The 24,261-nt window shown below is 52.0% G+C and overlaps 2 protein-coding genes across 5 annotated transcripts; one reads left to right on the plus strand and one right to left on the minus strand.

The window, feature by feature from the left end:
- The first annotated feature begins 1,333 nt into the window (after positions 1–1,333).
- On the plus strand, positions 1,334–10,980 carry SLC37A2 (solute carrier family 37 member 2). 4 transcript variants are annotated; one of them, XM_085081709.1, is made up of 20 exons: positions 1,334–1,458; positions 3,433–3,514; positions 3,624–3,711; positions 4,077–4,155; positions 4,347–4,482; positions 4,893–4,969; positions 5,064–5,230; positions 5,609–5,646; positions 5,855–6,034; positions 6,181–6,271; positions 6,354–6,416; positions 6,903–6,988; positions 7,816–7,864; positions 8,150–8,223; positions 8,719–8,797; positions 8,880–8,977; positions 9,290–9,354; positions 9,632–9,680; positions 10,249–10,281; positions 10,728–10,980. In XM_085081709.1, the coding sequence occupies exons 1-18, from the start codon at positions 1,400–1,402 to the stop codon at positions 9,672–9,674; spliced, it is 1,554 nt and encodes a 517-aa protein (XP_084937835.1). In that variant the 5' UTR covers positions 1,334–1,399; the 3' UTR covers positions 9,675–9,680; positions 10,249–10,281; positions 10,728–10,980. The 4 variants fall into 4 exon arrangements, with proteins under 4 accessions (XP_084937835.1, XP_084937837.1, XP_084937836.1 ...); XM_085081711.1 differs by lacking the exon at positions 9,632–9,680; XM_085081710.1 differs by lacking the exons at positions 9,632–9,680; positions 10,249–10,281.
- A 5,284-nt stretch (positions 10,981–16,264) lies between these two features.
- On the minus strand, positions 16,265–18,765 carry TMEM218 (transmembrane protein 218). Its single transcript, XM_085081836.1, has 3 exons — positions 18,628–18,765; positions 18,412–18,514; positions 16,265–16,797 (listed from the first exon to the last, which is right to left on the minus strand). Exons 1-3 carry the CDS (start codon positions 18,729–18,731, stop codon positions 16,663–16,665), a joined length of 342 nt encoding a protein of 113 aa, XP_084937962.1. The 5' UTR covers positions 18,732–18,765; the 3' UTR covers positions 16,265–16,662.
- Between the last annotated feature and the right edge of the window lie 5,496 nt (positions 18,766–24,261).

A 24,261-nucleotide genomic window follows, 5' to 3' on the forward strand; every position in this document is an offset into this window, starting at 1 on the left:
AGGAGAAACGAGGTGCCAGGGGTCAGTTTCTCTTAGGGGAGGATTTCTAACCTTTCCCTGCTCCCTTCTCTCCCTTTTCCGAGGGCTTCTGCCAGCCCCTGCCACTTGGATCACCTTCCAGAGCCAGGTTCCTTCCTGTTCCTTCCTTTTCTATGTGAGGACCTCTCTTCCACTAACACCCACACAGCTTTATACCTGACTGATGCCCCCACAGCCTCTACTTTGCTCTGGAAAGTAGCATTTTCCTAGTGAAAAAATCTGCAGCCCTTCGCAGGGGTGACTGGAGCCAGATGGGTTTTCCCCAAGCTGCTTGTGGCGTGGTAACGTGGTCCTGGGAGGAGGTTACTCCATACCCTGTCATTAATATTTTCTCCTTGCTGGCCGCCCTCTCCAATATTAACCACGACAGGAAGGATGGGTGGCCGAGCGTGCCGGATCATTTCTTTTCCCTGTTCCCAGAACCACTAGGCACAAAGCAAACCCACGACCCCAGTCCAGAGGTGGCACAGAGGCACAGAGCCAGGGACTGTTCCTCTGTTCCCCGTGGGGAATCATTCACTGAGGGATCCATGGTGGCTGATGCTGTTTATTAACAGCTGCTTGCGTCAGGGGAAGGTGCTGCAGCCCTAATTCAGGGTCCTGGAGTGGGTTTGGAAAGGGCAGGATCTGCCCTGTGAGAGGGCAGGGAAGCAAAGGGCTAAAGCTGCAACTGGGTTTTTTGTAACTGATTTCAACTCTCGGGCAGCTGAGGACAGGCAGTTCCTTGGCAGGTCCCCAAGGCCGTGCTCAGGACCTGGGGACCCCTGTACCCCTGTTCCTACCTCTCTGGAGGGCTCCCCAAAGGGCTGTGGGCTGATTTGGGGCTTAGTTAAAGGAAGGAGTGATGATCAAATAAAGCTGTTGTTGCTCCTCATCCTTGATCTGCCCCTAGCAGGATAAATGGGATACTTTGAAGATGGGGGGGTTGGAGGATTCCCCAAATCCCTGGAAATAACCCCAAAGCATGGCTGGGGTAGCTCAGTCAACATTAGGACAGCAAAGCCTGTTCGGGGGTCGCTGGGAAAGGAAGTGGGAAAGTTAAATGCAGCTTTTTCTGCTGAAAAAAACAGCATGTTGGGAAGCTCACAGAGCCCCGGGGCGATATGACCCGGGGCTGGTCGGTTCCTTCAGGGCTTTGCCCCTCTCCCAGCGCAGCTGTTCTTTAATTCCAGCCGGATTTGAAGTGGATTTTTGTTTTGGGGGTAGCGAGGACAGCCTGGTTCGCCCCTCGGGGTCGGGCGAGCCGGGGCTGTGTCCGGGCAGGGCCGGGGCGGGACCGGGGCCGGCGGGGCGGGAGCGGTGGCCCCGGGGGCGGTGAAAAGGAGCCGGGGGTGCCCGAGTGCCGCCGCTGCCGCCCGCCATGAGGGCAGCGCTCGCCCCCGGGGTTCGCCTGCTCCGCGCCCTCCCCCGGGAAAGCCGGTGAGCGGGATCGGGGAGCGGGATGGGGGGGACGGAACCGGGATCGGGACCGGCACGGGACATAGGGACCGGGATCGGGACGGGCTCTGGCCATAGGGACTGGCGCCGGGATCGGGAGCGGCACAAGACAAAGGGACTGGGACTGGTCCTGGACATAGGGACCGGCAGCGTGGAATTGGGACCGGCTCAGGACAAAGGGACTGCCACCGGGACTTGAGATGGCACCGGGATAGGGACTGACACGGGGCAGGGTACCGGCACCGGGCTAGGGACCGTCTCTGGGACAAGGCTCACTCTGTGCATCAGCACTGGAACAGAGAGTGGCCCTGGGCGCAGGAGATGACACCAGGATGGGGACAGACCCGGCACAGAGATCAGCCCTGCGTTACGGAGGAGGGGGGACAGGGGACCACTGGAAGTGGAACAGGGAAAGAGCCTGGCCCGGGCACAGGGACTGGCACTGGGATGGAGACTGACCCTGGACCAGCAGACTGGCACCAGCATGGGGACCAGCACTGGGACCAACGCCAGACTGGAGATAGCTTGTCTGGGGACTGACGCTGGGACAGGGAGCAGATTTGGATTGGCAGATCACTTTTTGTGGCACCAGGGTGGGGACGAGACCTGGGCTGGGGACCTGCACTGGATTGGGGGTGTCTCACCCAGGGCCCAGCATTGCTCTCAGGCTCTGGACCCCCTGTGAGATGGGATCAGCCCACACTGGCTGCAGCCCAGGGCTTTGGACACTGCCCAGGACAGGGGTGGTGGAACCCCAAGATGGGCAGCAGCACCCACCAGTGTCCAGAGGTGTCAGGCCCTCACACTCAATGTTCAGTGAGATGTGGCCAGTGCAGAGACCTTGCCGGCTGCCTTCTCTTTTGATGAGGTGATGGGCCCGCTGTCCATTTAATTTCAATTAATATTTGGATTTTTTTGACATCTATTGCCAAACACTCTCCCTGCTTTTTCATCAGCTGGATTTTTCCCTGCCAGAACACGTGGGGTAAAAAGAAAAAAAACAACACCCAAGTGTCTGGCCCAGCCAAACACTGCACGTGAAGTTTCCCTTCCCCTTCCTACCGTGGCCTCTGTGCTCCACTTGGATCAGCTCCACAGTCACTAGCAGTGATTTGGGGTGGTTTATTTATTTTTGGGGTGGGAAGGAAGCAGCAGTTTGTCAGCCACGTTGCAGCCCTGGAGCTGGCACCCCAACCCAGGGAGCTAACCTGGATTTGCAGGGTACTGTCATTGCTGCAGCTCCAGGGAGAAGTGAAACTGCAAGGAGGAGCAGGATGGGCCCAAACCACAAAAGGCTTTTTTTTCTGAGCTTGGAGCAACCCCGTGACATGTCTGTGTGCTGTAGCTGTTCCAGACAACTTGCATCCTCTGTGCTGCCATAAAACCCTTCCTGAAGGCAGGATAGTTCACTCAGAGATGCTCATATTGCTCCAGAGAGTGCTAGATCCTGCTGGGGATTCTCCAGGCTTTGTCTATCAGCTCTGATTGGAGCAGCATCCCCATTTCCTGAGCCCAGACTCCTGTTACCCCAATTCTCTGCATTTCATCCAAGCAAAAATGATGAAGTGGCTGTTTGGTGGAGGAAGGGGAGCTGGTATTGCCTAGGGCATCCTGCCCCCCTGCTTTGTTTTTCCAGCTTATCTTTAATTAACCCTGGGAGTGATGATGAATCAGCACAGTTTCCACTCGTGATACCAGGAAGGCACTTGCTCACCCTGTGTTTCGGTGCCATGTAACTGCTCCAGGAGGTGGAAACTCTGCTTGATGCTCACCACAAAACTCAGCTGATCTTTTTAAGCCGCATCCTGGGCCTTTTTTTGGGGGGACTATTCATTTCCTGACCAGCTCAGCTGAGCTGGTTCAGGTCACCAGTCCAGTAGAAGAGTCCCACTGGGTGCTGAGGCCACCCATCCCTGTGCCACAAACCCTGACCTCTCCACTTGCTTCCTCCCACAGCTATCGGGGGCTGACACTGGTGCTGACCTTCCTCTCCTACACCAGCTACCACCTCTCCCGAAAACCCATCAGCATCGTCAAGGTGAGCTCCAGCCTCACCACAACTGTGGGGACAGGGAGCCTGGAGAGGGGACATGGGGAGGGGGGAGCTGACAGCACCTCGATTTCACCCCTTCTCTCTCTCCCTGCAGAGCCAGCTGCACCCCAACTGCTCAGCCTTGGGCCCGAACCCCCACAATGACTCCAACAGCAGCACATGGTGCAGCTGGGCCCCCTTTGGTAAGGCTGAACCCCGAGGCACGCTGAAACACAGGCTTGTGGCAGCCAAGCTGGGCTCCCCCTGCTCCCTAAGCAAGGTCATGGCCGGGGTTTGGCAGGAGGCCAAATTAATGCTCATTAAGTACCCGGAGGTAATTAAGTAGTGAGCTTCTGTCCCATGCCCCCGGGCCAAAGGGCAGCAGTGGGTGATGAAATCCAGGACAGGACAGGACCAGGTCCCAGTGCTGATGGCACCCAGCCATGCTCCCAGAAACCCCTGTGGTGATGAGGCTTTTGAGAATGGAGGACAAGACCGAGCCAGCAGCCATGGGAAGGGGACACAAGATGGGGGCCAGGCTGAGGTGGCCCTAATATTTGTTTTCCAGATGGGGACAACTACAAGGAGCTTTTTGGGGCGCTGGATAATGCCTTCCTGGTGGCCTACGCCATCGGGATGTTTATCAGGTACCCAGGGCCTTTCCCTCCACACGCCAGTTTGCACCAGTCTGCTGGGAACTGGTTTCCATTGGGATGGGGTCATGCTAACAGGAAAGCAGCCAGGGATCCTCTCAGGATTCGGGTACTGGCTCTGTGACAACGCCTATTGGTGGCATCACCCGTGACAGCTTGTGTTTTGCTCTTCCCTCTCTCCGTAGTGGCATTTTTGGGGAGCGCCTCCCCCTGCGCTACTACCTGTCGGGGGGAATGGTGCTGAGTGGGCTCTTCACCTCCCTCTTTGGCCTCGGCTACTTCTGGAACATCCACGTCCTCTGGTACTTCATCGTTGTGCAGGTGTGTTGTGCTGGAGGCTGCCCAGGCTTTGTCACTGTGGCCTCATCCCAGTTTTTCAGTGGCCTTGAGGGACTGGGGTGGCCCAGTTTCTGAGCAGGGCAGCGCTGAGCATTTCCACTCCCCGCAAAACCTGGCTGTGCGTGGCGTGGGCGTCGAAACCGCCGGGTGTGCCTGGCTCCGAGCAGTGCGGGCAGCTTGTTTGGCAACACCAGCCACTCCCGGTTTAGCCACGGGAACGATGCAGACAGCTCTGGGATTGCCACAGTAGGGAAAATACCAAACAAATAAAATGTTTTCTTGACAGCTTTGGGATAGGGGTGGCTATTTTTGAGCCCAGTTGCCCAAAGCAGTGCAGGGGCTCCGTGGCTGTAGTCAGTGGTTGCTGAGTGATGCTCCCCATCTCTTGCCAGGTCTGCAATGGGCTGGTGCAGACGACCGGCTGGCCTGCTGTTGTGGCATGCGTTGGAAACTGGTTTGGGAAGGGAAAGTAAGTCTTTTTTCTACGTGTCCCATGCCAGTCCTGGTCCCTGCTGACCCTGGTGGGCATCCCAGTGACACTGACCCGGCTGTGTCCCCACCAGGAGAGGTTTGATCATGGGCATCTGGAACTCGCACACCTCCGTTGGCAACATCTTAGGGTCACTCATAGCCGGTGCCTGGGTTTCCTCTGCCTGGGGTTTGTCCTTCGTTGTTCCTGGCATCATCATTGCTGCTGTGGGAATCATCTGCTTCTTCTTCCTCGTGGAGTGTGAGTGTTGAGGTCTGGGGCACAGCAGACAACCAGTGTAATACATACAGTTTTCCACCTTGCCCATCTCCAAGCATTTTTGGCAATCCCTAATACTTACTTGCAACCTGTGGCTGGCAGGCATGTGGATCTGAATGCCACAGGGATGCTCAGCATCCTTTGGGGTCATCCAAGCAGGCTCATCCCCTGTACCAGGTGCTCCTCTGAGCCTGTCTTTGTAGGAAGTATCTGGGAAGTCCTTTAGGATTTTACAGGGGAAGAGGGTACCCAGAGATGCAGCCCAGATCTGGGGGTTCTCAGCCCCTGTGAGATTCAGGAGGGAGAGCAGGTGAAGTGGTGCTGGTCCAGGCTCTCACAGGGTATTCTTTCTCCCTGCAGATCCTGAGGACGTTGACTGCAGTCCACCTCAGCATCACGTGAGTCACATCGATTCCCAACGGGCTGGTCCTGGGCTGGGTCATCAGGTTGTCATGGCAGGAATTAGAGCAATGTGCACTTGTCTCAGGGGATGGTTTTTGCTCTTCCACTGTGAGCATCTTCTGGGTCATGCCACACCAGCAGATCCAATGTTTCAGCCTCTTCCAGCCATGAGAGTCACATCTCCTGCTTTTGGCCTGCCTTTAGATGGCCGCTGATGACGATCCTGGAGGAGTGACCACCAGTGAGAAGGATCCTGAAGCAGTCACCTCCAACGAGGGCCCACTCAGCCTCTCAGGCCAGAGCAGTGTGGATCACTCCAGCAGCCCCAAAGAGCCAGCTGAGGAGCCTGAAGCCATCAGCTTCCTTGGGGCACTTCGGATACCTGTGAGTGGTGGGATGGAGGAAAGAGCAAAGCCAGAGCAGCTCAGACCATCAACAGGGTGTCACCAGGGCAGAAAATGGGAAAAACTCACCATCCAGAGGAGGCTGGGAGAAAGAGACTCCTCTGATATCTCCTTCTCTCATCCCAGGGTGTGGTGGAGTTCTCCCTGTGCCTGCTCTTTGCCAAGCTGGTGAGCTACACCTTCCTCTACTGGCTGCCCCTCTACATTGTCAACGTTGGTGAGTTTTGGGGACAGTGAGGTGGGAGTGAGCCTTGCAAGGGAAGCATCTCCTCACCTTTCTCCTCACCTCTCCCTTGCAGCTCATTTTGGTGCCAAGGAAGCTGGGGACCTGTCGACCCTCTTTGATGTCGGGGGTATTTTAGGTTCGTCAGTGTATCGGGGTGGAGGGGGTGGATCAGGGATGATTTAGGGACAATCCTGGCCTTGACCAGCCTTGGCTGGTCCTCACCACAGGCAACACCATCTCTTTCCCTGGAGAGGTTAATTCAGTGTTCACAGCGCTCAACAGGCAGCAAATACTCCTCAATTATATTTTGGCATCCATTTGTTTTGGTGACCATGACAGCCTCTTTCCTCAGGTCTCGCTTGCTCAGGCACTCCTTTTCCTTAGATAAATAATACACTTTGCAAGCATGGAAGAGACCAGAGCTGCATGGAAGTGCTGAGAAACCATCTGCAGGGAGAAAGTAGAAGGGATCAATCAAAGCTCTTCACTCTGATATTATTATATTTAACCTTGGGACAGAAGATGGTGGGATGAAAGAGCATCATGTGGGATTTTGGGCTAAGCCAGGGCACAGCTCTGCCTTTGGGGTGGTGTGGCTGACACCTGTGACTCTTCCTTGTAGGGGGGATCTTCGCTGGCCTCATCTCTGACTACACGGGCGGCAGAGCCACCACGTGCTGCGTGATGCTGGTGCTCGCTGCCCCGATGGTGAGCTGTCACAAGGGCTCCAAACCCTGTCACGAGGGTTTCCTCTCCTCCGGCTCCTTTGAGTCACAGCTGCCTTCCTCTTCCCAAGCACCCGGGATAAGCTGGTCATGTGCTCGGCTGGGATGGGAGCTGGGATTGATTCATGTGCCCAGATGTTCCTGGGAAGGATGTCCAGCTCTAGGGGCTGGAAGGGGATTGCAGAGACCTTGACAACTAAAAAACCCTGTAGCTTTTTTTTCCATCCTCCCATAACTCTGCTCAAAGCCTTGGGGGTCCCACCGAGCCAGTCCAGCTTTTGTCTCTTTGGTTTTCATCCCAAAAGCCCCCATGCCAACAGCCTCATGCTCTGCTGGAGCTTGGCCTGGACGTCCTTCCCAAGCACCTGCAAGGAGCTCATTTGGCTTTGCTTCCACAACATGGCTAATTAGCTGTAATCCAATCCTGGCTGGCTCTGGGATGGGAGCCTCTCGTGAAGGAGCTGCATCATGCTGGGAAGCAAAGGGGTCACGTCACATCCATGGCCCTGATGGCACCATTGGGGCAAATTAGCATCTGGCTGCAGCTGGGGGGAGGCTGTGGAGCCTTGCTGGCCATTAATTGTGGCAGCACCTCTGTTTGCCAGCTGCCAGGTATTTCATCTGGCAGGCAGCCGGTGGGATGCAGAGGTCAGGGGTGCACTCAGCCTCCCATCCCAGCTGGCGCTTGGCACCAGCAATAATTGAGGTCCCCACATGCTCCATCCCATCCCCAGGGTACTGCTGAAAGGAAAGTGCTTGGTAAAACAGCTGGAATAGCCATAACTGGTTCACCTTGTGTCTCTTTTCCAGCTGTTCCTTTATAACCATGTGGGTCAGAATGGCATTGGCATATCCATAGGTAAGGAGCGCCATAGTGCAGCCAGCTCCTGTCACTGAAGTGGTGATGGAAGACACTCTGGGTTCACCTGCCTTTATTCTTCCTCATGAGCCAGGCTGAATTTGGGGAGGGTGGGCTTGGATGAGTGTTCACTGCCTGCTGGGTGGGATCTCCATGGCAAAATGGAGATGCACAGGAGATGGATGAGTGGGACAGCAATGTCTGCACATGGGCTGGGGATGATGGATCCAATGTCCTGCTGCTCCCTGCACCTAAAGATTTGATCTCTTCCCGGGTACCTTGCAGCGATGCTGATCATCTGTGGTGCTCTGGTCAATGGGCCCTACGCGCTCATCACAACAGCGGTGTCAGCAGACTTGGTAAGAGGTGCACCTCAGACCCCACCACGCTGCCCTTGCACACCCAGAGGCTGTTCCCTCTTTCCCAGAGGCATGTTTTGCTGGGATTTTTGCATTTTACCTTTGTTTTCCAATGTCTCCGAAGCCCAGTGGATAAGGGCAGAGCTGTCACACCCGGTGCTGCTCTCCACACTCTCCCTTAACTGCAGGGTTTTTTCCTGTTGCTTTTTCACCTTGGCCACATGACTGTGTTTCAGCTTTGCTGCATCTCCCTCTGGGCACAAGCAGAGTGGAAATATTTGGTGGCAAATCACCTGGGAGTTTCTGCCTGCTGTTGGCAATCCAGGTTTTGCCGTGGTTTGGATGCAGGCAGCATTTGAGTTTGCTCTTCCTGTCCATGGCTGGGTCTGACACATGGAAATTGCTGCCTGGGACATCAGCTTCACTCTGGGAATTGCTGGCTATGCACCCCAAAGCTGCTTTTGCTCCTCATGTTTTATTCCTCCATCCTTACAGGGAACCCATGAATCTCTCAAAGGAAATGCCAAAGCCCTTTCGACTGTCACTGCCATCATTGACGGCACAGGATCTGTCGGTGTGTATGGCTGGGGTTGCTGGGTGTCCCTGTCCCCTCTCATATGTGAACAGGGGCTCATGGGGCTCATGTCCCCTCACAGGTGCTGCTCTGGGGCCACTGCTAGCTGGGCTCATCTCCCCCACGGGCTGGAATAACGTCTTTTACATGTTGATAGCAGCTGACGTCCTGGCTTGTCTGGTAGGTCTCTCCTTGGTAGGACTCCTTTCTCTACCCTGGGGTTTTGTGGACTCCCTTTTAGCTGCCTGCTCACTGGTGGGGGACACAGATGGTTCTCAGAAGACATCCAGGCACAGGGCAAACTGCAAATCAGCTCCAAACCTCTGCTTTCACTTGGCTTTTCCCAACAACCTCCTCGCACAGATTTCATTCATATGATCTTTGCTCAGAAGAGCCATAGAACTGATCTTCTGGTGATGGAAATACTCATTCCAAGGCTGGAGGCTGCAGGGCCACCAGCCTTACAGTGATCCTCCACCCTTCCTCTTGCAGCTCCTTGCTCGTGTGGTGGTCAAGGAGGCCCGTGGCTGGTGTGGCCCCATGGCGAGGCAGAGAGGGTAAGTAGTCACCACCCCGGGGCAGCCTGTGGCCCCACAATGCCAACACATGGTGTCATTGTCACTCAAGAAAGATGTTTGCTATCCCTTGCTGTCACTGCTGCATCTCCATGTGGGCATCACAGTGGGCTTGGCAAGGCCATCTGCCTGATGTCTTGCTGCTGTGGCCACAGAGATGATTCCACCTTGAGCCAAGGCAGCACTTAGGGGATTTTAGCCATCTGCACCTCAAAAAACCGCTTGGGGTGCTAAACACACCATCCTTGTGTCTTTGTAGCTCTAGTGTGCAGCTAACAGAGTCAGTGATGGATGGGAAGTAGCTCGGTGTAAGTACCTCCACTTGAGCCCTGAGGATTAAATGCAAACACAAGCTTGATTCGTTCTGATTCTGAATTTCACTTTGCAGCCTCAGCCTAGATATAGCTACTCCCCCAATCACTTAGGGCCAGAGACCAAGATTTGGGAATCAAAAGATCAAATTACAATGGCCAGGGAGGAGTGTGTGTGTGTGGGTGGTGGGGTTGGGGTGAAGAGATGGGGAGAGGGGATGTGGCTGGGCAGTGCATCCTTGTCTCCTCCTGGCTTAGGAGGTGTTGACCCAGATGCCCAATCGATTGGGATTGATTAATGCACTTGAAACAACTGAATTTATAGGCTTTGCCCACCTGTGCTACTGAGCTTGATTACACACAGCCAGGGCTCGCTAATCAAATCTAAAGCTGAATCACTGCAGTGAGTGTATAAATAATCTCCAAATCAGCACTGGCCTGGCTCTGATTGCCACCAACATCCCCATGGGACATCTAGAGGAAGGGACCACAGCCAGTCCCAGCAGTGGGGCTGCCAGACCCCAAACCCTGCAAACATTTCGTCCCTTATGTCTTGTGTTTGCAGGTGAAAGACCAATAGTCTGGGCCTCGTGCTGTGGTAAGTGAGGCCCAAATCTCCTTCTCCGGCCGCTGGTGGAGGGCTGTGAGGCTCTGCTCTCTCCTGCCGGGGCTGGTTAGGGTGAGGACTGTCCTGGAGGGGTTGAGAGCATCCCTGTTTGTGCCAAATTCCGGCTGGTTTCTGCTGGGGGAAGCAGCTGGCTCAGTTTGTGGAAACACTGCAATGTCTTGAGGGCTTTGGGGAGCAGCTTGCAGACAAGAGGCACAATTGCTGTACGATTTTTGGGGACATTTCAGCTTTGGCCGGAGACAAAACAGTGGCTGGATCTCCTCCTCATGCCTGCTTCTCCTCCTCGTGGTGCAGATGGGGCTGGGCTTTCCCAGAGGCAGAGATGTTTTCCACCTTTCTGGCAGCATCGCAGTGTCCACCATTGATGATGCAGAATGCTGCTCTCCAAGCTCAGCTGCTCTTTTCTCTCCCCACAGGTATAAGGAGATTTGACAGTGTCCCTGCGAGCTGCCCAAGCCCAGAGGGAGGACACAGGCTGGGCACACCGGGAGCACGGGCATCTCGGCAGAGCCACAGCCCAGCCTCGGGCACAGCCCCGTGGGCTCACTGCCACCACAGGATTGCTTCCAGCAGAGGCAGGGCGAGGAGCAGTCAAAGGGAAAGCCAAACGGCTTTCTGGGTCCATCCTTCACCATCGGCCGTTTTATTAATAAAAATGTGCAAAACCTGTGTGGTCACTCCATGCCGTGTCCTGACAGGGCTCAGCCAAGTCTGTGTGTACTTGGGGGCAGTGATCACACCTCTCTTCTTGCTTTTCTCCACGTGCAGTCTCTGTTGGTGAGCCTGCCCCAACCAGATGCTTGGGATTCCCGGATCTGGATCAGGAGGATGATGTCAAATCACTTTAGGTACTGCCTCACCCCCAAAATGCTGCTTATTCTACACACAGAACCTCCTTGGGCTCAGCCCGAATTAAGCTGGGTTTGCTCCTTGACTCATCCCATTGCAAAGAAAGACCAAACCTGATGTTCTTCCTGGTTATTAATATTCCAAAATCATACAATTTATCTCGAAAAGAAGAACATGCATCAACCCCCCCACCACGGTGAGCTGTTCACACTCTGTGGCTGCTCAGTCCAGTGCGGGCAGCTGATGATCTTCGTTAGACACTTCCTAATTAGGAGAGGCCCCAGGAGGTCAAGGTGCTGCTGGCTGCCAGCCCTGCAGGCTCCCCAGGCAGGGATGGGGCTCAGAGACCCCCAGTGTCACCTGACTGAAGCCAGGGCCAGCTGTGCAGCCAGCTGTGTGCTCTGGGGAGGGTTCCCAGCTTTGATGTGCACAGAGTCAGTGTGCACAGGGTGTTTGGGAGCCATGGGATGTTTCCAGTCTGCTCACCATCCCAGGATTGCGCCAGGGCAAGCTCTGGCTCTCTCCCCTGGTGCCAGGGGCTGTGTGTATGGCTGGGATAAATTGGAACTCTAATTGACTTCACCTCCTTGGATCTTGACCCGAGGAGAAAACATCTGGGCCTGATGTGATTTTATTAAGTGCTGATTTCATCAGCAAAGGGGAAAAAAATGGGGGGAGAAAAAGGAGGAAACTTGCTAGCCAGTTGGATCAGCTCCCTGTAAACCTCTGACGGTGGTGGAGCAGCAGAGGGGAACAGGCAGCTTGGAGAGTGGCAGCTGCAGGTTTGAGGTGGCCAAACAGTGATGGCCTTCAATCCCCTCCCCTCTGACCAGTGATGTTCCATGGGCCTTGGAAATTTGCTAGTTAGCTGGGAAAAAAAGCAGGAAAAATGATGGAGAAGTCAGAGAAAAACAAAATCCGCAACTGCTTTTTCCCAGGAAAAAGTCAATTCCGCTGGGCTAAACCCTGATGGAGCCATAGGGAGAGATGTCATGACAGGATCTGTCCTCAGCAGAGCCGAAGGGCTGACTCTGCAGTGTCCCCAGGCCACTGGCTGGTGGCACTTGTGGCCTCTGAGGGCACAGGGACCTTCGCTGCCAGCCGAGATGCCACATGCTGGGCTGAGCATGGCCCTTTCAGTGCAGGTGTGATGGAGTTTCACATTGCTAATGACCATTCTCTTGTGGAGGGGAGCCTTGAAATACATTTTCAAGCAAAAAATCCCATAAATTGTGGCACATGTGAGGCCTTACTGCAACAGCAAGTTGCTCTGGGGATTTTTCTTTACCCTTTTTTTTTTTTTTTTTTGCCTTCCCCCTGCTCCTGCCTGTTCTTTCAGCTGCTCACCATTTTCCCGGGACAAATTTAGGCCTGGGCCGTGTCCCACTCATGTTTGGAAAGTCTGAACAGCCTTGGCTGTGCTGCCAGGAGTGAGGAGAAAGGGCACACAGCCCAGGGCAATCTTAAACTTAAAATAAAAAAAGCCAAATGCCAAAGAAAACTCCAGATCTCACCGAGTTTGGAATTGAGGGGTGAGCAGGAAGGCAGACAGGGGATCCCCTGGGTTTGCCTTAGCCAAAAAACTGTTTAAATGGAGCTGAGCTCCTCTGGGAGGAGTCTGGAAGGCAACTTGGCTTGTTCCTCCCCTGCTGGATAAGGGTTCACTGCTTTTCCTCTTTTCCCACCTGAAGTTGGCTCTTTAGGTTTGGTAAATGCAGCACTTGGGTTTTTCTATAAGTGACCCCACAAGTGCCCCAGGGCAGCAATCCATTCACCATTCAGCAATCCCATTCAGGAGGCAGATTGGGAAGAGGCTGCCCAGCTTTTGGAGGAATTCTGCTGCTCTGCTGGGGAGGTGCAGAGGTGGTTGGGGCACGGTCTGTAATTACCTATGCAAGGAGCAGCTGGCAAAGGCTGAAGGGCTTTTTAATTAGCAGCCAAAGGCAAATCAGGATGCAGCAGCAGGGAAGCTGAAGTCAGCAAAGTCAAGGTGGAAATCTGAGGGCAGTTTTTCCAGCGAGGGTAATTAAGTGCCGGCAGAGAGCAGTGTGAGACATGAGGAATTGCCGTCATTCAAGGCCCTTAAATCAAGGAGAGGAGTTTCCGAGTTTCCCCTGCAGACACTCACATCTCTGCCTTGGCTCTGCTCCCTGCCCAGCCTCAGGCAGGAGGGAGCAGCTGCCCTCAGGGCTGAGCCTGGCACTGCCATCCTGGTGCCAGAGCATCCCTGCTCACTCCTAGCAGCGAATTTAGGGGGAAAAAGGGCTGGTTTGCCCTGACCTGAAAGCAGCCACTCCTCCTGTCACACAGTATCTTTTAGCACATCAGGTTTCTTTCGCTCAGATTCAGCCCCATTTTTTGCCTGCATGGTGTTTGCACCTCTGGACATGGCAGATGTGGTTCTCTCATCCTGGGAGAGCAGGGCTGGGTCATTTGGGGCTCCTTGGCTATCACATCTTCCCAGGTCCCTACACCCTCACCAGCCACTCAGAGGTTGGGGTTTAAGACTAATCTGCCCTCCTGTGGCACATTAATTCCAAAAGAAAGGATTAGTGTTGCAGAGCAGAGAGGCCTTGCAAAGCGAGGGTTGTGTCTCCCTTGTAAAATCCTTGCTCACTTCTGTTACTTTGGCTAACAAGAAAAGCATCCTGGGAATGACTCAGCTAAACTAGAGGTGAAAAACAAGTTACAAAGTTGTAAAACAATTATTAGAATCAATAAGTGCCCACAGTGGGGCTGTGGTTGGTTACACCTGATACTGTTCCTATCATGGTCTGTGGTGGTTGGTTAAGCACATTTGTTGTGCCTCACAAGTATGGAAACTCATAACAAGCTAACAGCTTAAGAACCCTGGATTTTTGCAATAAAGTGTCTTTGCCATACCATCGTGGACATCCTGTGTGCCCTTAAAGAACACCACAGATTAGGCTGCTAGACAGGGACAGATGTGCTAGCAAGAGGTTATCCTCCAGGAGCTGAAGGTCTGGGATGGAAGCAAAAAAATCACCATTTGGGGCTGGTTGGGAAGCAGCTCTGGCTCATACCAATTCCTTGACGTGGTCTTTCCTTTTCCAAAAATAAACAGGAACTCTTTGGAAAGCCCCTGTGTGGGGAGGAGCAGGATTGTCCAGAATAAATAAATAGAGAGCTGGGGTTGAGTTCATCCAGCTGGTTGTTCCTCACTGCCAAGGGTTGTGAAGGATGAGGATGAAACTCAGAATGTCTTGATGGGGGGGAGAGCACATGAGGCTCTTTCCCCAGTTAATGGGATTTATTGGAAAATGCTGAAATGGCCTCCTAGAGCAGGAGATACCCTGTCTCTCTTGCAGCATGACTTTCTCCTCTCCCCAAAATAACTCCTGCACTAGCAGCCTTTGACTCATTTTAGCCACAAACAGTTTAAGGGGACAGAAGAAGCCCCTATTTGGATTTCATTACAATGCAAAATGGGGAGAAGTCTCATATTTTTGCTTTTAGGGTTGGGTTTTTAGCACCCCAGCTGCTTTTGCTGTGGCTTCCCTCCCATCTGTTGGACTGAATCCCTGGCAAAACACTGCCATGGCCTCACTGAGGCTCCCCAAATCATCCCCCAAACACGGGGAGAACGACACTGCAGGCACAGAGCTGGAGCTGCCAGCCCAACTCCGTGTTCATAAATGTTATTAAGATGATGAATTAAATATGAATTTTGTTTCAGGCATAACATCAGAATCACCAAGAGACCCCAATGTGCTTGTGTTGCATAAATGCTCAGCATGTTCCTCAACACGATCGTTCAGCTCCCTTGGACATAGGCAGTGGGACAGGAAGGGATTGAGAGTTTCTGTGGTTTGGAAAGCAGAGATGCCTCTTCTCTGCTCTTTTTTTGGGAATGTGCTTACATTTTTTAGCTGACTGAGTCAGTGCTCTGGGGTGCTGGGGCATTTTCTGCCGGGAAGCATCACCTCCGTGCCTGCTGGCTCTGCCTTATCAATCTTTCATGTCCTGAAAGCCCTGCTTGGTGACTGACAGCTGTCAGGACAGGGCTGGAAGAAGCCAGTTGGTTCTTTAATTTACTGTCTTCAGTTCAAAATGAACAAAAAAAAAATCTCTAAAATGGGAAAAAAATTAAAAATCTAAGATTCTGCCCTCAAGTTTTTAGCTGTATTGAGCCTGGCCATTGCTGTCTCACTGGCTTTGACCTCACTGCAATACTTGCTGCCTGCTCAACCGTGCAAGGCTGAGCAGCTCCATCCCTGTGGGGCTAAAAACATGAGCCATAACAGAATCCACCTCACCCAATGACCTGGGCACCTGTGGGAACCTCTCTGCAGTGCAGTAGGGAGGGTAAAGGCTTCCTCCCTGCTCTGAAACAGTAACAGCATGCTCCAGGCCATCAAAATGCTTTTCTCCTGCAATTTAAAAGCCTTTTGAGATTTCAGGCAAGAGAACGAGCTGCTGCCCCTGAGGGCACAGAGCAGCCATGGCTGTGCAGACAGCCTGTGCCAGGCTCAGCTCAGCACAGGCTGATGGCTCAGCTCTGCTTCTGCAGGATGTTCCCCTGGCTTCCCTTGAAAAACACAGAGAAAAATGGGATTCACCCCCATTGCTGCTCCTGCAAAACCTGTAGTTTCTCCCCCAAGGGGAAAAGAGGGACAGGGAAGGTGTTGGAGTTGACCAGCAGCTGCAGCAGGATCTGTGCTAGAGCTGAGCAATGGTTTGAAGTTTTAGGGTAGCAGCAACTGTGAGCCTTGGTGGCATCCAGGGTGACACCTCGGGGTCCTTCCCAGGCAGGGAACACTCAGGTATCAGTTTTCCATGGCTGGCAGGACTGTGCAGCACTGGGAAGTGATTCACATCTTTTCCCTCACTCCTGGAGAAGGCAGCTCTCCATTTGCTGTTTTGGCATTATTTTGCACATTATTCACTCCCCACTCCAAAGCCCCTGATTTCCAGTCCAAGGGATCATCCCAAACAATCCACAATCACACACTGATGTCTGGTTGTTTGTTTTTTTCTCAAAGCCCCATGTCTGCCCCAGAAAAAGGCACTTCTCAGAGGCACTGGCACCACAGGGTGGCCAAAAGTGACACTCCTGTAGAATGAATAAAGCCTGAGTCAGGGATTTCTCAAAGAGTTTTATTAAACCACAGTGAAAAAGAAGCAGTAAAAAATCATCTCGTGTGGGTAACAATAACAAACCACCTTGGTTCAGTTAGACTCCCTGAATTAGGAGCAGCACCAAGTGTCTGGATCGCAGCTCTGCTGTAAACAACAACAGGATTCAGAGGTTTGCACACCTTTGCAGGTGCAGAGGTTTGAACTCCTGAGGAGGAAGAGGCTCATGCTCAGACCAAACTTTGCTTTTTAAGAAGATGCAGTGCTGGATGCAAGCAACTTGCTTCACTGGCTCTTTCTGAGCTCAGAAAAAACATCGTGGTCACCTCCAGAACAGTCTCCTGGTCTCTCCTCCTGGTTTATTCCCATGAAATCAGGATTTCCTCCTCGCAGAGATTGCTGTCTCTACCTGCTGGGGAGTGGCTTGGCATACACAGGCTCCATGAGGTGGTAAATCAGGAACAGGAAAAGGCACCCAAGGAAGACCAGGCTCATCACAGCCAGGAGGATGAAGCGGCCAATGAGGAAGGTGTCCACAATCTGCAGGGAACAGAAACACAAAGATCCCAGCATGTCACAGTCCCAGTCTGCTCCAGGAAAAAGAGAACCTCTGGGGCTCCCCCAGATTTCTCTCCTTGCTTTTCATCCCCAGTACGGGCACTCTCTGTGGGATGCACAGTGTGTGACAAATGAGTACAAAAATCCCTGCAAAAAGCTACTGGGAATGTTAATGTGGAGCAGCTCAGTACTGAGTGCAGGGAAGAGACATGAGTCAAGCCCTGAAGCAGCTCTCTCCAGTCACAAACCTCCAGCCCTGATTCCCTTTTAGAAGGGAGATAGTGAGGAAAAAAAAATTAAAAAAAAAAGCTGTGGTAGCTAGGCAAGACACAAAGAGAAGCCCAGGGCGAGGAGGCTGTTTACCAAATCCCCTCTCTGCTGCCAAGACCCCCAGAGCTCTGCTCAGCCCAGCTCAGCTTTATCCATCGCATTAGCTCAGCCCTGGTGCTGCTGCAGAGAGTCTCTGGTGAGCACAGCACTGGCTCCTTCTGCACGTTTCACTTTTTAATTAGCCAATTAGCAGAGTTTTGGTGCAGAAAGCCCAGGTCATGTATTATTGATAGGCAGGGCAGGTCCAGTCCAATTGAAGATCTGTGAAAAAATAAGCTTTCCAATTCCATTTGCCTTCCAGGCAACAAACAGGAGCTGGGCTGCCCTTCATCTCACTCCTAACCTTCCCACAAGCAGGTCACTTGTGACATGGAGAGAAGAAAAGAACTTTACAAGTGTCTTTTAACAGGGATTTACACAGAACAAGAACCAGAAGAGCAATAATTAACGTGCCTTAATAATAGAACAGAGGAAATGGCACCTTAAAGGCCACAAAACTTTGTGTATTCAAAGCCCAAAGAGCTCTGGGAGAGCTCGAGGTGGCAGCTCAGCCAGCCTGATCCAAAAACTGGGGGAGATCCCTGTGCCTGACAATGCAGATGGCTTCATGCTTGAGCATGGCAATAACCTACAAGAGAGCTAAAGAGCTGTCATTGAGCTTTAAACAGGAAACAGAGCTGCGGGAAAGGTGAAAGGAAATGCAGAATTGGAAGGAAAACGATAAGGGAAGGGAATGGCAGAGAGGGAGCAGAGGCTGCTGGAGCTGGGAGGGACCAAAGCAGGAGTGCAATCCCTGCAAAGAGCCCCTGGGGATGTGAGGAGGAGAGCCAAACCCCCCGGGTCAGGTGGAACAGTGTGTAAATCAGCGATTTAGTCAGAGAAATTAATAGGTACGGCTACACAGCGACACAGGCTGAGCCAGCGGGAGGCTGGGCTGGAGGAGGAGCCGCAGCAGAGCAAAAAGGCAGCACAGGGCAATCCCCTGCGCCTCGGGATGCTGCTGGGGCTATCTCCCAGGTAAAAACCCATGCCCGGGGCCTCGGGGCATCCTTGCGGGTAAAGAACCATTCCCAGGGCTTCAGCCCAGCCCTTGGGGACCATCCCTGGTCACAGACCAGCTGGGGCCATTCCCAAGGTAAAGGCACATCCCCGGGGCTTCGGGGCAGGAGCTGGGGCCTCTCCCGGGCCATCCCGGGGCCTCTGCCGGGCCATCCCGGGGCCATCCCGGGGCACGCCCGCCGCACAGCCCCTCCCGCCCGGGCTCACCTCCTCAGCGCCGGGCGGGGCCGGAGTCTCGCCCTCCCGGGGGAACAGCAGCAGCGCGGCCGTGAGCGCGGCGGCTCCGAGCACCACCGGCACCGCGGCGACCCTGCGGCGAGAGCGGGGAGGAGAGGAGAGCTCAGCACCGGCGCGCCCGGCCCCCCGCGCATCCCCGCTCCCCGCGGCTCACCGGTCCCGTCCCGCCCTGTCCCCGCGGCTCACCGGGCGCGGCCGGCGCGGCTCAGCGCCAGCACTGCCAGCAGCGCCATGGCCCAGAGCAGCAGCAGCACCAGCACTCCCGGCCCCACGCCCAGCGCGCCCGCCATGCCGCCCCGCGCCGCCGCTTCTGCCTAGCAACCGCGCCGCCCCGGCCAATCAGCGCCGCCCCCAGCGCGCCTCGGGCTGCCTATTGGCTGAGGGGCGGAGATCGGGGCGGGGCTGCCGCTTTTCCTTCCCCGCCTTACGCTCGCTCGGCGCTTCCCATTGGCTGAAGGGAGGGGCGGGGCTTTTCGCGCGCAGCCGGAGGCGGGGCCGCGTGCGCTGTCCCGATCCCTATCCCTATCCCTGTCCCTGTCCCTGTCCCTGTCCCTGTCCCTGTCCCTGTCCCTATCCCTATCCCTATCCCTATCCCTATCCCTATCCCTATCCCATCTATCCCGATCCCGATCCCATCTCTATCCCGATCGCGATCTCAGCCCCAGTCCTGTTTAAACCCGGCCCTGCTGAGCCGCTCCCTATTGAATCCTGACCCTCCTGGGGTCACTGAATCCCCAGGATCCCGCTTCAGCCGCTCCCCGTCCCAGAGCTCGCAGCTGCTCCCGGTGGAACGGGAGTTTCCCTCCCCTCCCTGCTCCCGGTGCAGACACATGGGTGCTTCAGTATCCCCCGTTAGCCGCGCCAGCCAGCTCCTGCCCACCCCGCTGCAGGGAGCGCCTCTGAACTCGCTTTCCCCACAAAACCCTAAAATCGAGCTGTCCACGCTCTCAAAGGTATTGAGGGCCAAAATCAGGCAGATTTGGTTAATACAGTAACGCTGACACGGGACTACGGCAGGGTTTTGGAGCAGCCATGCTGGGGGCTGGGGCAGCCAAGCCAAACTACACAGGTTTGCCAATGCCATAAGCATCTTTTAACACCAAGACACGATGACTTTCCATTTAAAATAAATATCTCAGCCTTTTTATAAATCCTGTCTCTTCACCGTCACATCTTGCCCATCAGACCCAGGCCAGTGTGGTTTGATGAGTGACTTTATCATAGAATCCCAAAATCCCATGATGGTTTGGGTTGGAAAGGACTTTAAAGGCAATCTTGTTCCAACCCCAGGCACTGCAGGCTCAACCACCAGCTAACCTGAAAAAAACTAAACATTGATACTTTCCCTCTCAACTGCTTGAATTCTGCAATACTTTGGCTGCATAAAATGTCACCTGGGTGGTGTTTTCTGTCACTTCTCTCAAGGGGAGGAATAAACCAGCGGTTAATTATTCAGTGCAGCATCAACCTGCCTTTCCCTGCGATGAAATCAGAGTCGCCAGCGTGACACAACTGCTTCAGTGAGCAGAACACAGACTGTCTCTGACACCTGCCTTGACTTGGCACCGAGCAGCAGCCTGCTGCCAACATATTAAAAGCGTATGTTTGATAGCAAACTCCTTCCTGCTCTGCCTCGTGTCGTTTATCCCACCAGGCTGGGTTTTTCCCCTCTGCAATCCCTGCCTCGTTGATGTCCATCTCTGCCCTGCTTTGCCCAATCCTTCTCTTGTGTTATTCCCTGTGCTTCCTGCTCCTGCTGGCAAGCAGAAATTACAAATTTGCTCCTGTTGTTTGGGAATTTCCCTTTGCTTTTCTTTATTTTCCCATTTCTTTGCATTTTTGAAACCCAATAATTTCCAAAACCCCAAATTTCTTCTTCATAACCCTGTTTTCAGCTGGAGCTTTCTTCTGCCATTCCTCTTGCCTCCTTTGGCTTTTCATCTAGAAGTGCTAAATTTTGTTCATCAGCCAATAGGGCTTTTTCTTGACTTGTTTTTCTCTTGTTCCTCTTATCCACAGCTTTTCCAATGGCCTCTTTAACCCCTTCCCATATTTCTTCCTTTATTTCTTATCTCCACCTCTTGGTGCTGCCTGGTGGTTTCTTGATGCCAGCAACAGCAAAGTTAAACCATTTCAAGAGATTGCAGCAGAGAGCTGAATCATCCAGCTATTGATCCTGCTGGTGGCCCATGCCACATCCCAGATATTTGGCCAGAAGCTGAAGAATAAATGCAATATACACCCCAGCAAGCACATCCAAAGGCAAGGTTTGAGCCATGCTGCTTGTTGGTTTCCATCCCACCATCACAGTAAGGCTGATGGGAATTCAAGCACAAGGTTTGGAGTTAAAACGATACTCAGCAGCCCAACACCCTCCAAATCACTTATATATTTATCCCTTTAATATTTAATGTATTTGATATTTAATAATATATGTCCCTATAATATTTATTTGCACAGAACACATGGTATCACAGCAAGGCTCCAGGTTTCTTTGAGCACAATGAAGGCAAATGGTAAATCCACAGTTAGCTGTGGATCCATAGTTAACTGGAACAGGAAGAAGATACCTGGGAAAACCAACCTCATTGGTGTGATATTTCCAATCCCAGCCTTCACTAGAGATTTCTTCAACTCATCTGCAAAAAATCTCATCATCATCTCATCATCTCACATCCTCTTCTGCATCTCAGCCTCCTCCTAGCATCAGAAGTGCCTTGCTGGGGATTTGCCTTACAGACTGCTCTGTCAGCTCATCAGCAGAATGCAAAGATCTGATTTTATTGCCAAAGAATCATTTATTGCTGCCCTAAAATGACTTCTCCTTCCAGCTCTTGCCTGCTGGGATTTGGTCCCGTTAACTGCTTGTGCCAGAGTTGCATTGCAACAAAAAAGAAGTTAACAGAAAGTGGGAGAGAGGCAATGTTGGGTATAAAAGGTGAATTTAAAAACATGGGAGAGCAGCAAATATTGAGGAATTTTGTGTTGTTTGCATGACTCTGGGAGAAGGTTCATATTTGTGGTGGTTTTTTCGAGGATAACTGTTGATGTAGGGACGTTTGCTGGTGTCACAGATTCAGGTTTTCCCAAGATTTTTGATTTGCACCATGTGGCATTTGCATCCAAACCCTTGAGCTGGGGACAGGACACATCGAAATGATTCCAAATGGAGTGGTAATGATTAATTCCAGCTCCACTGGGTTTGATATCCATAATATAGGTATCATAAAGCCTTTCCTGGCAAGGCTCTCAAGCAATAACCTGCTTTAAATAAGGAGAAGTGGAGTCATACAGATGCTGTTGGATGCTCATGGCCAGAAAACCCCATTCAAAGGATTTATTTGGGCACAAAAAGTTCAGTGTTCTCCAATGGATGGGAGATGCTGTCCTGCCAAGGAATGATTTGAAGGATGCTTCATCACTGCAGAGATTTTTTCCCAAGGAAGAGATCAGGGAATTGTGGCATTTCTTGGCAAAGGCATGACAAAGATCCTGAGGCTGGCATTGGACGAAATGGTCTTGGCAGAGAGATGCAATTAGTGCTGAGGCTAATTAAATGCTTGGCACAGGAGGATGGAGAGGTCACCTTCTTCCTTCAAGGCCTTCAAGATAGGATCATATGGATCAAAGCTCTTTTTTGCTCAAGGAAAACAGGGTGGGTTTGGGTCAAGATGATCTCTTTTGGGTTAAAAATCCAAATCCATCCTGTCCAGCTCATCCTGGTGGCCGAAACAACCAACATGGTCCAGCATCAAACGAGAATAAACGATCAAACCCCTGGTAGCAGAGTTGGAAGTGCTGAGAGAACTGATTTAAAACTGTTCGCGCAGCCGTAAGACTTCCACTTTTACGGCTGGAGCTCCCCGGTGCTCCAGTATTAGAATTAAAAAGAAACAGGCGTTGATGCAAGAAAGAAAATATTCTGCTCCCGATTTAAAGACTAGCGAATTGCTAAATATTTTTATTAGTGGCAAATTTGCAGCTTGCTGGAACTAATTTCACGCCCGGTAGATATGGAGCTTAAGCTGGGAATGGCGTTAAATTACTGTCTTGTGAGGGTGTTTAAGCCTCGTGATGGGGATCTGTTGGATGGTGGGGACCTAGCTGGGGACCCCTTTTTTGGGGGATTCTTCGAGGGTTGGGAGTCTGGAGATGGTGGTTGGGGGAAAGAGCGTCACTAGAAACATATAATTTTCATCCTTGGTGCTATAGGAAATGCCAGTCCCCCTCATTTGCATAAATTTGCATATGGGGGTTTGCTGCCAACCAGTGTGGTCATGAGGCCCCAAGATCCTTCAGCCTGCAAAGATGTTATTTATATTTTAGGGATATTTTTGGCATATTTTGGAGATTATTCAGGATAGCCAGCATTTGGTTGATTTTGTTAATTTTAAAATTTATTTAATCAATTATAAAAATATACTGAATTGATTTACCAAAACAAAAAAATTTAAATTGATTTTTTATTCAGAATATTCCAGGTTTAGTTGATTTAAGAGATGGATAAAGGTTGGAACGACTGAGTGCCACTTGCCCTCTGCACCCATTTTTCCCTTGTTTTCTTTGCCAGCCAGATGTTTTACAGCTTGCCAATGGTTTTCCAGCCCAAATCCCTCCCTCCTCCTTCTGCAAAGTCTCTGAGTGCACAGGAAACCACCCAAATTAACGCTGGGGCAAAACCCATCCTGCTTCAGCTTCCCCAGATACAAACTGGGACAGGTGCAGGTGTGGGCTCAGAGGATGTGGAGCTCCAGAAAGCAAAGCGAAGGCGTCAAGAGGATCCAATTACTTCTCTAAAAATACTGCCAGGAGGGTGGCAGTGGTAAACAAGAGCTATTTAAATCACTCAGTCCACTTTCTGCGATGGGAAAATAGGAGGTGAAATAGTTCTTCCTAACTTACTTGGAGGACACATAATGGCTGAGAAGCACTGAGTTGTCCTTTTGCAAAGAGACATCCCCCCCCAAAAAAAGAAAGTTAAAATAATAGGAGAGGGTTAGTAATGGCTCCAGTGGGGATAGAGCTCTCTCTCTCACTTCAGATTATCTTTTTCTAGCTGGTGGCGGAAATCAATTTTAATCATCCTGACAGGAAATGAGGATGTAAGACTTCAAACGGAATAAATCCTGCAACATTCAAAAAATAATAAAATGGAATATAAAGTCACTTTTTAAATGGAAAAAAAAAAATCCCATCCCAGCAAATGGAAATGCCTCTAAAAGCCCCCAAAGGCCCTGGTTGGTAGGAGGAGAGAAAACATTTCCTACTGTGGGACAAGACTGACCTGAACTGAAAATCACTTGGAGAAGGTGGATGGAGGAAGACAGAGAGGAAGATAGAGTGTCTCTGACATCACATCTTATGGTTCCTCTATTGGTTCATATCACTCCCAAGTGGGAGGAAGTTGGTACTTTTTTGGTTGTGGTGACTTGTTATAGTAAGTGCAACTTTAGTTCATTCTGGTAAATTTACAGATCGGTGCAAATAAGGTTTTTGATACTTGGCTCTCCAAAGTTCAAGCAACTGCAGTGATTTCCCTAAAAACCCTACAAAAAGAAAGTTCCTACAGTTGTCTCCTGGGGATGTTTTAATGTCATCATGCCCACATGGGATGATGTGTCCCCATAGAGTCAACATGAGTTGTTATTGTGGCAAAATGTGCTCCAACCAAGGAGAGGAAGGAGGAGAGAAACTACCTGAGAGACTTAAATTTGGCTGTGGAGACCTCCATAAGTGCTGCAAGGGATGGAGAAGAGGCAAAGCTAAAGGAAAGAGGTAAAGAATCCATGGAAAATGAGTATAAGGAGATTGAGGGGAAAA

This window comes from Lichenostomus cassidix, chromosome 24 (assembly GCF_008360975.1).
Source record: "Lichenostomus cassidix isolate B80296 chromosome 24, HeHo_3.0, whole genome shotgun sequence".
Classification (NCBI taxonomy): domain Eukaryota; kingdom Metazoa; phylum Chordata; class Aves; order Passeriformes; family Meliphagidae; genus Lichenostomus; species Lichenostomus cassidix.

Excerpts from the sequence above, each read along its gene's own strand:
- SLC37A2 (XM_085081709.1), top strand. The coding sequence starts at position 1,400 with ATGAGGGCAGCGCTCGCCCCCGGGGTTCGCCTGCTCCGCGCCCTCCCC. Across the intron at positions 4,970-5,063 it reads AACTGGTTTGGGAAGGGAAA|GAGAGGTTTGATCATGGGCA; the intron begins GTAAGTCTTTTT and ends TGTCCCCACCAG. Across the intron at positions 8,798-8,879 it reads TGACGGCACAGGATCTGTCG|GTGCTGCTCTGGGGCCACTG; the intron begins GTGTGTATGGCT and ends GTCCCCTCACAG.
- TMEM218 (XM_085081836.1), bottom strand. The coding sequence starts at position 18,731 with ATGGCGGGCGCGCTGGGCGTGGGGCCGGGAGTGCTGGTGCTGCTGCTG. Across the intron at positions 18,515-18,627 it reads AGCCGCGCCGGCCGCGCCCG|GGTCGCCGCGGTGCCGGTGG; the intron begins GTGAGCCGCGGG and ends CTCTCGCCGCAG. Across the intron at positions 16,798-18,411 it reads CCCCGCCCGGCGCTGAGGAG|ATTGTGGACACCTTCCTCAT; the intron begins GTGAGCCCGGGC and ends TGTTCCCTGCAG.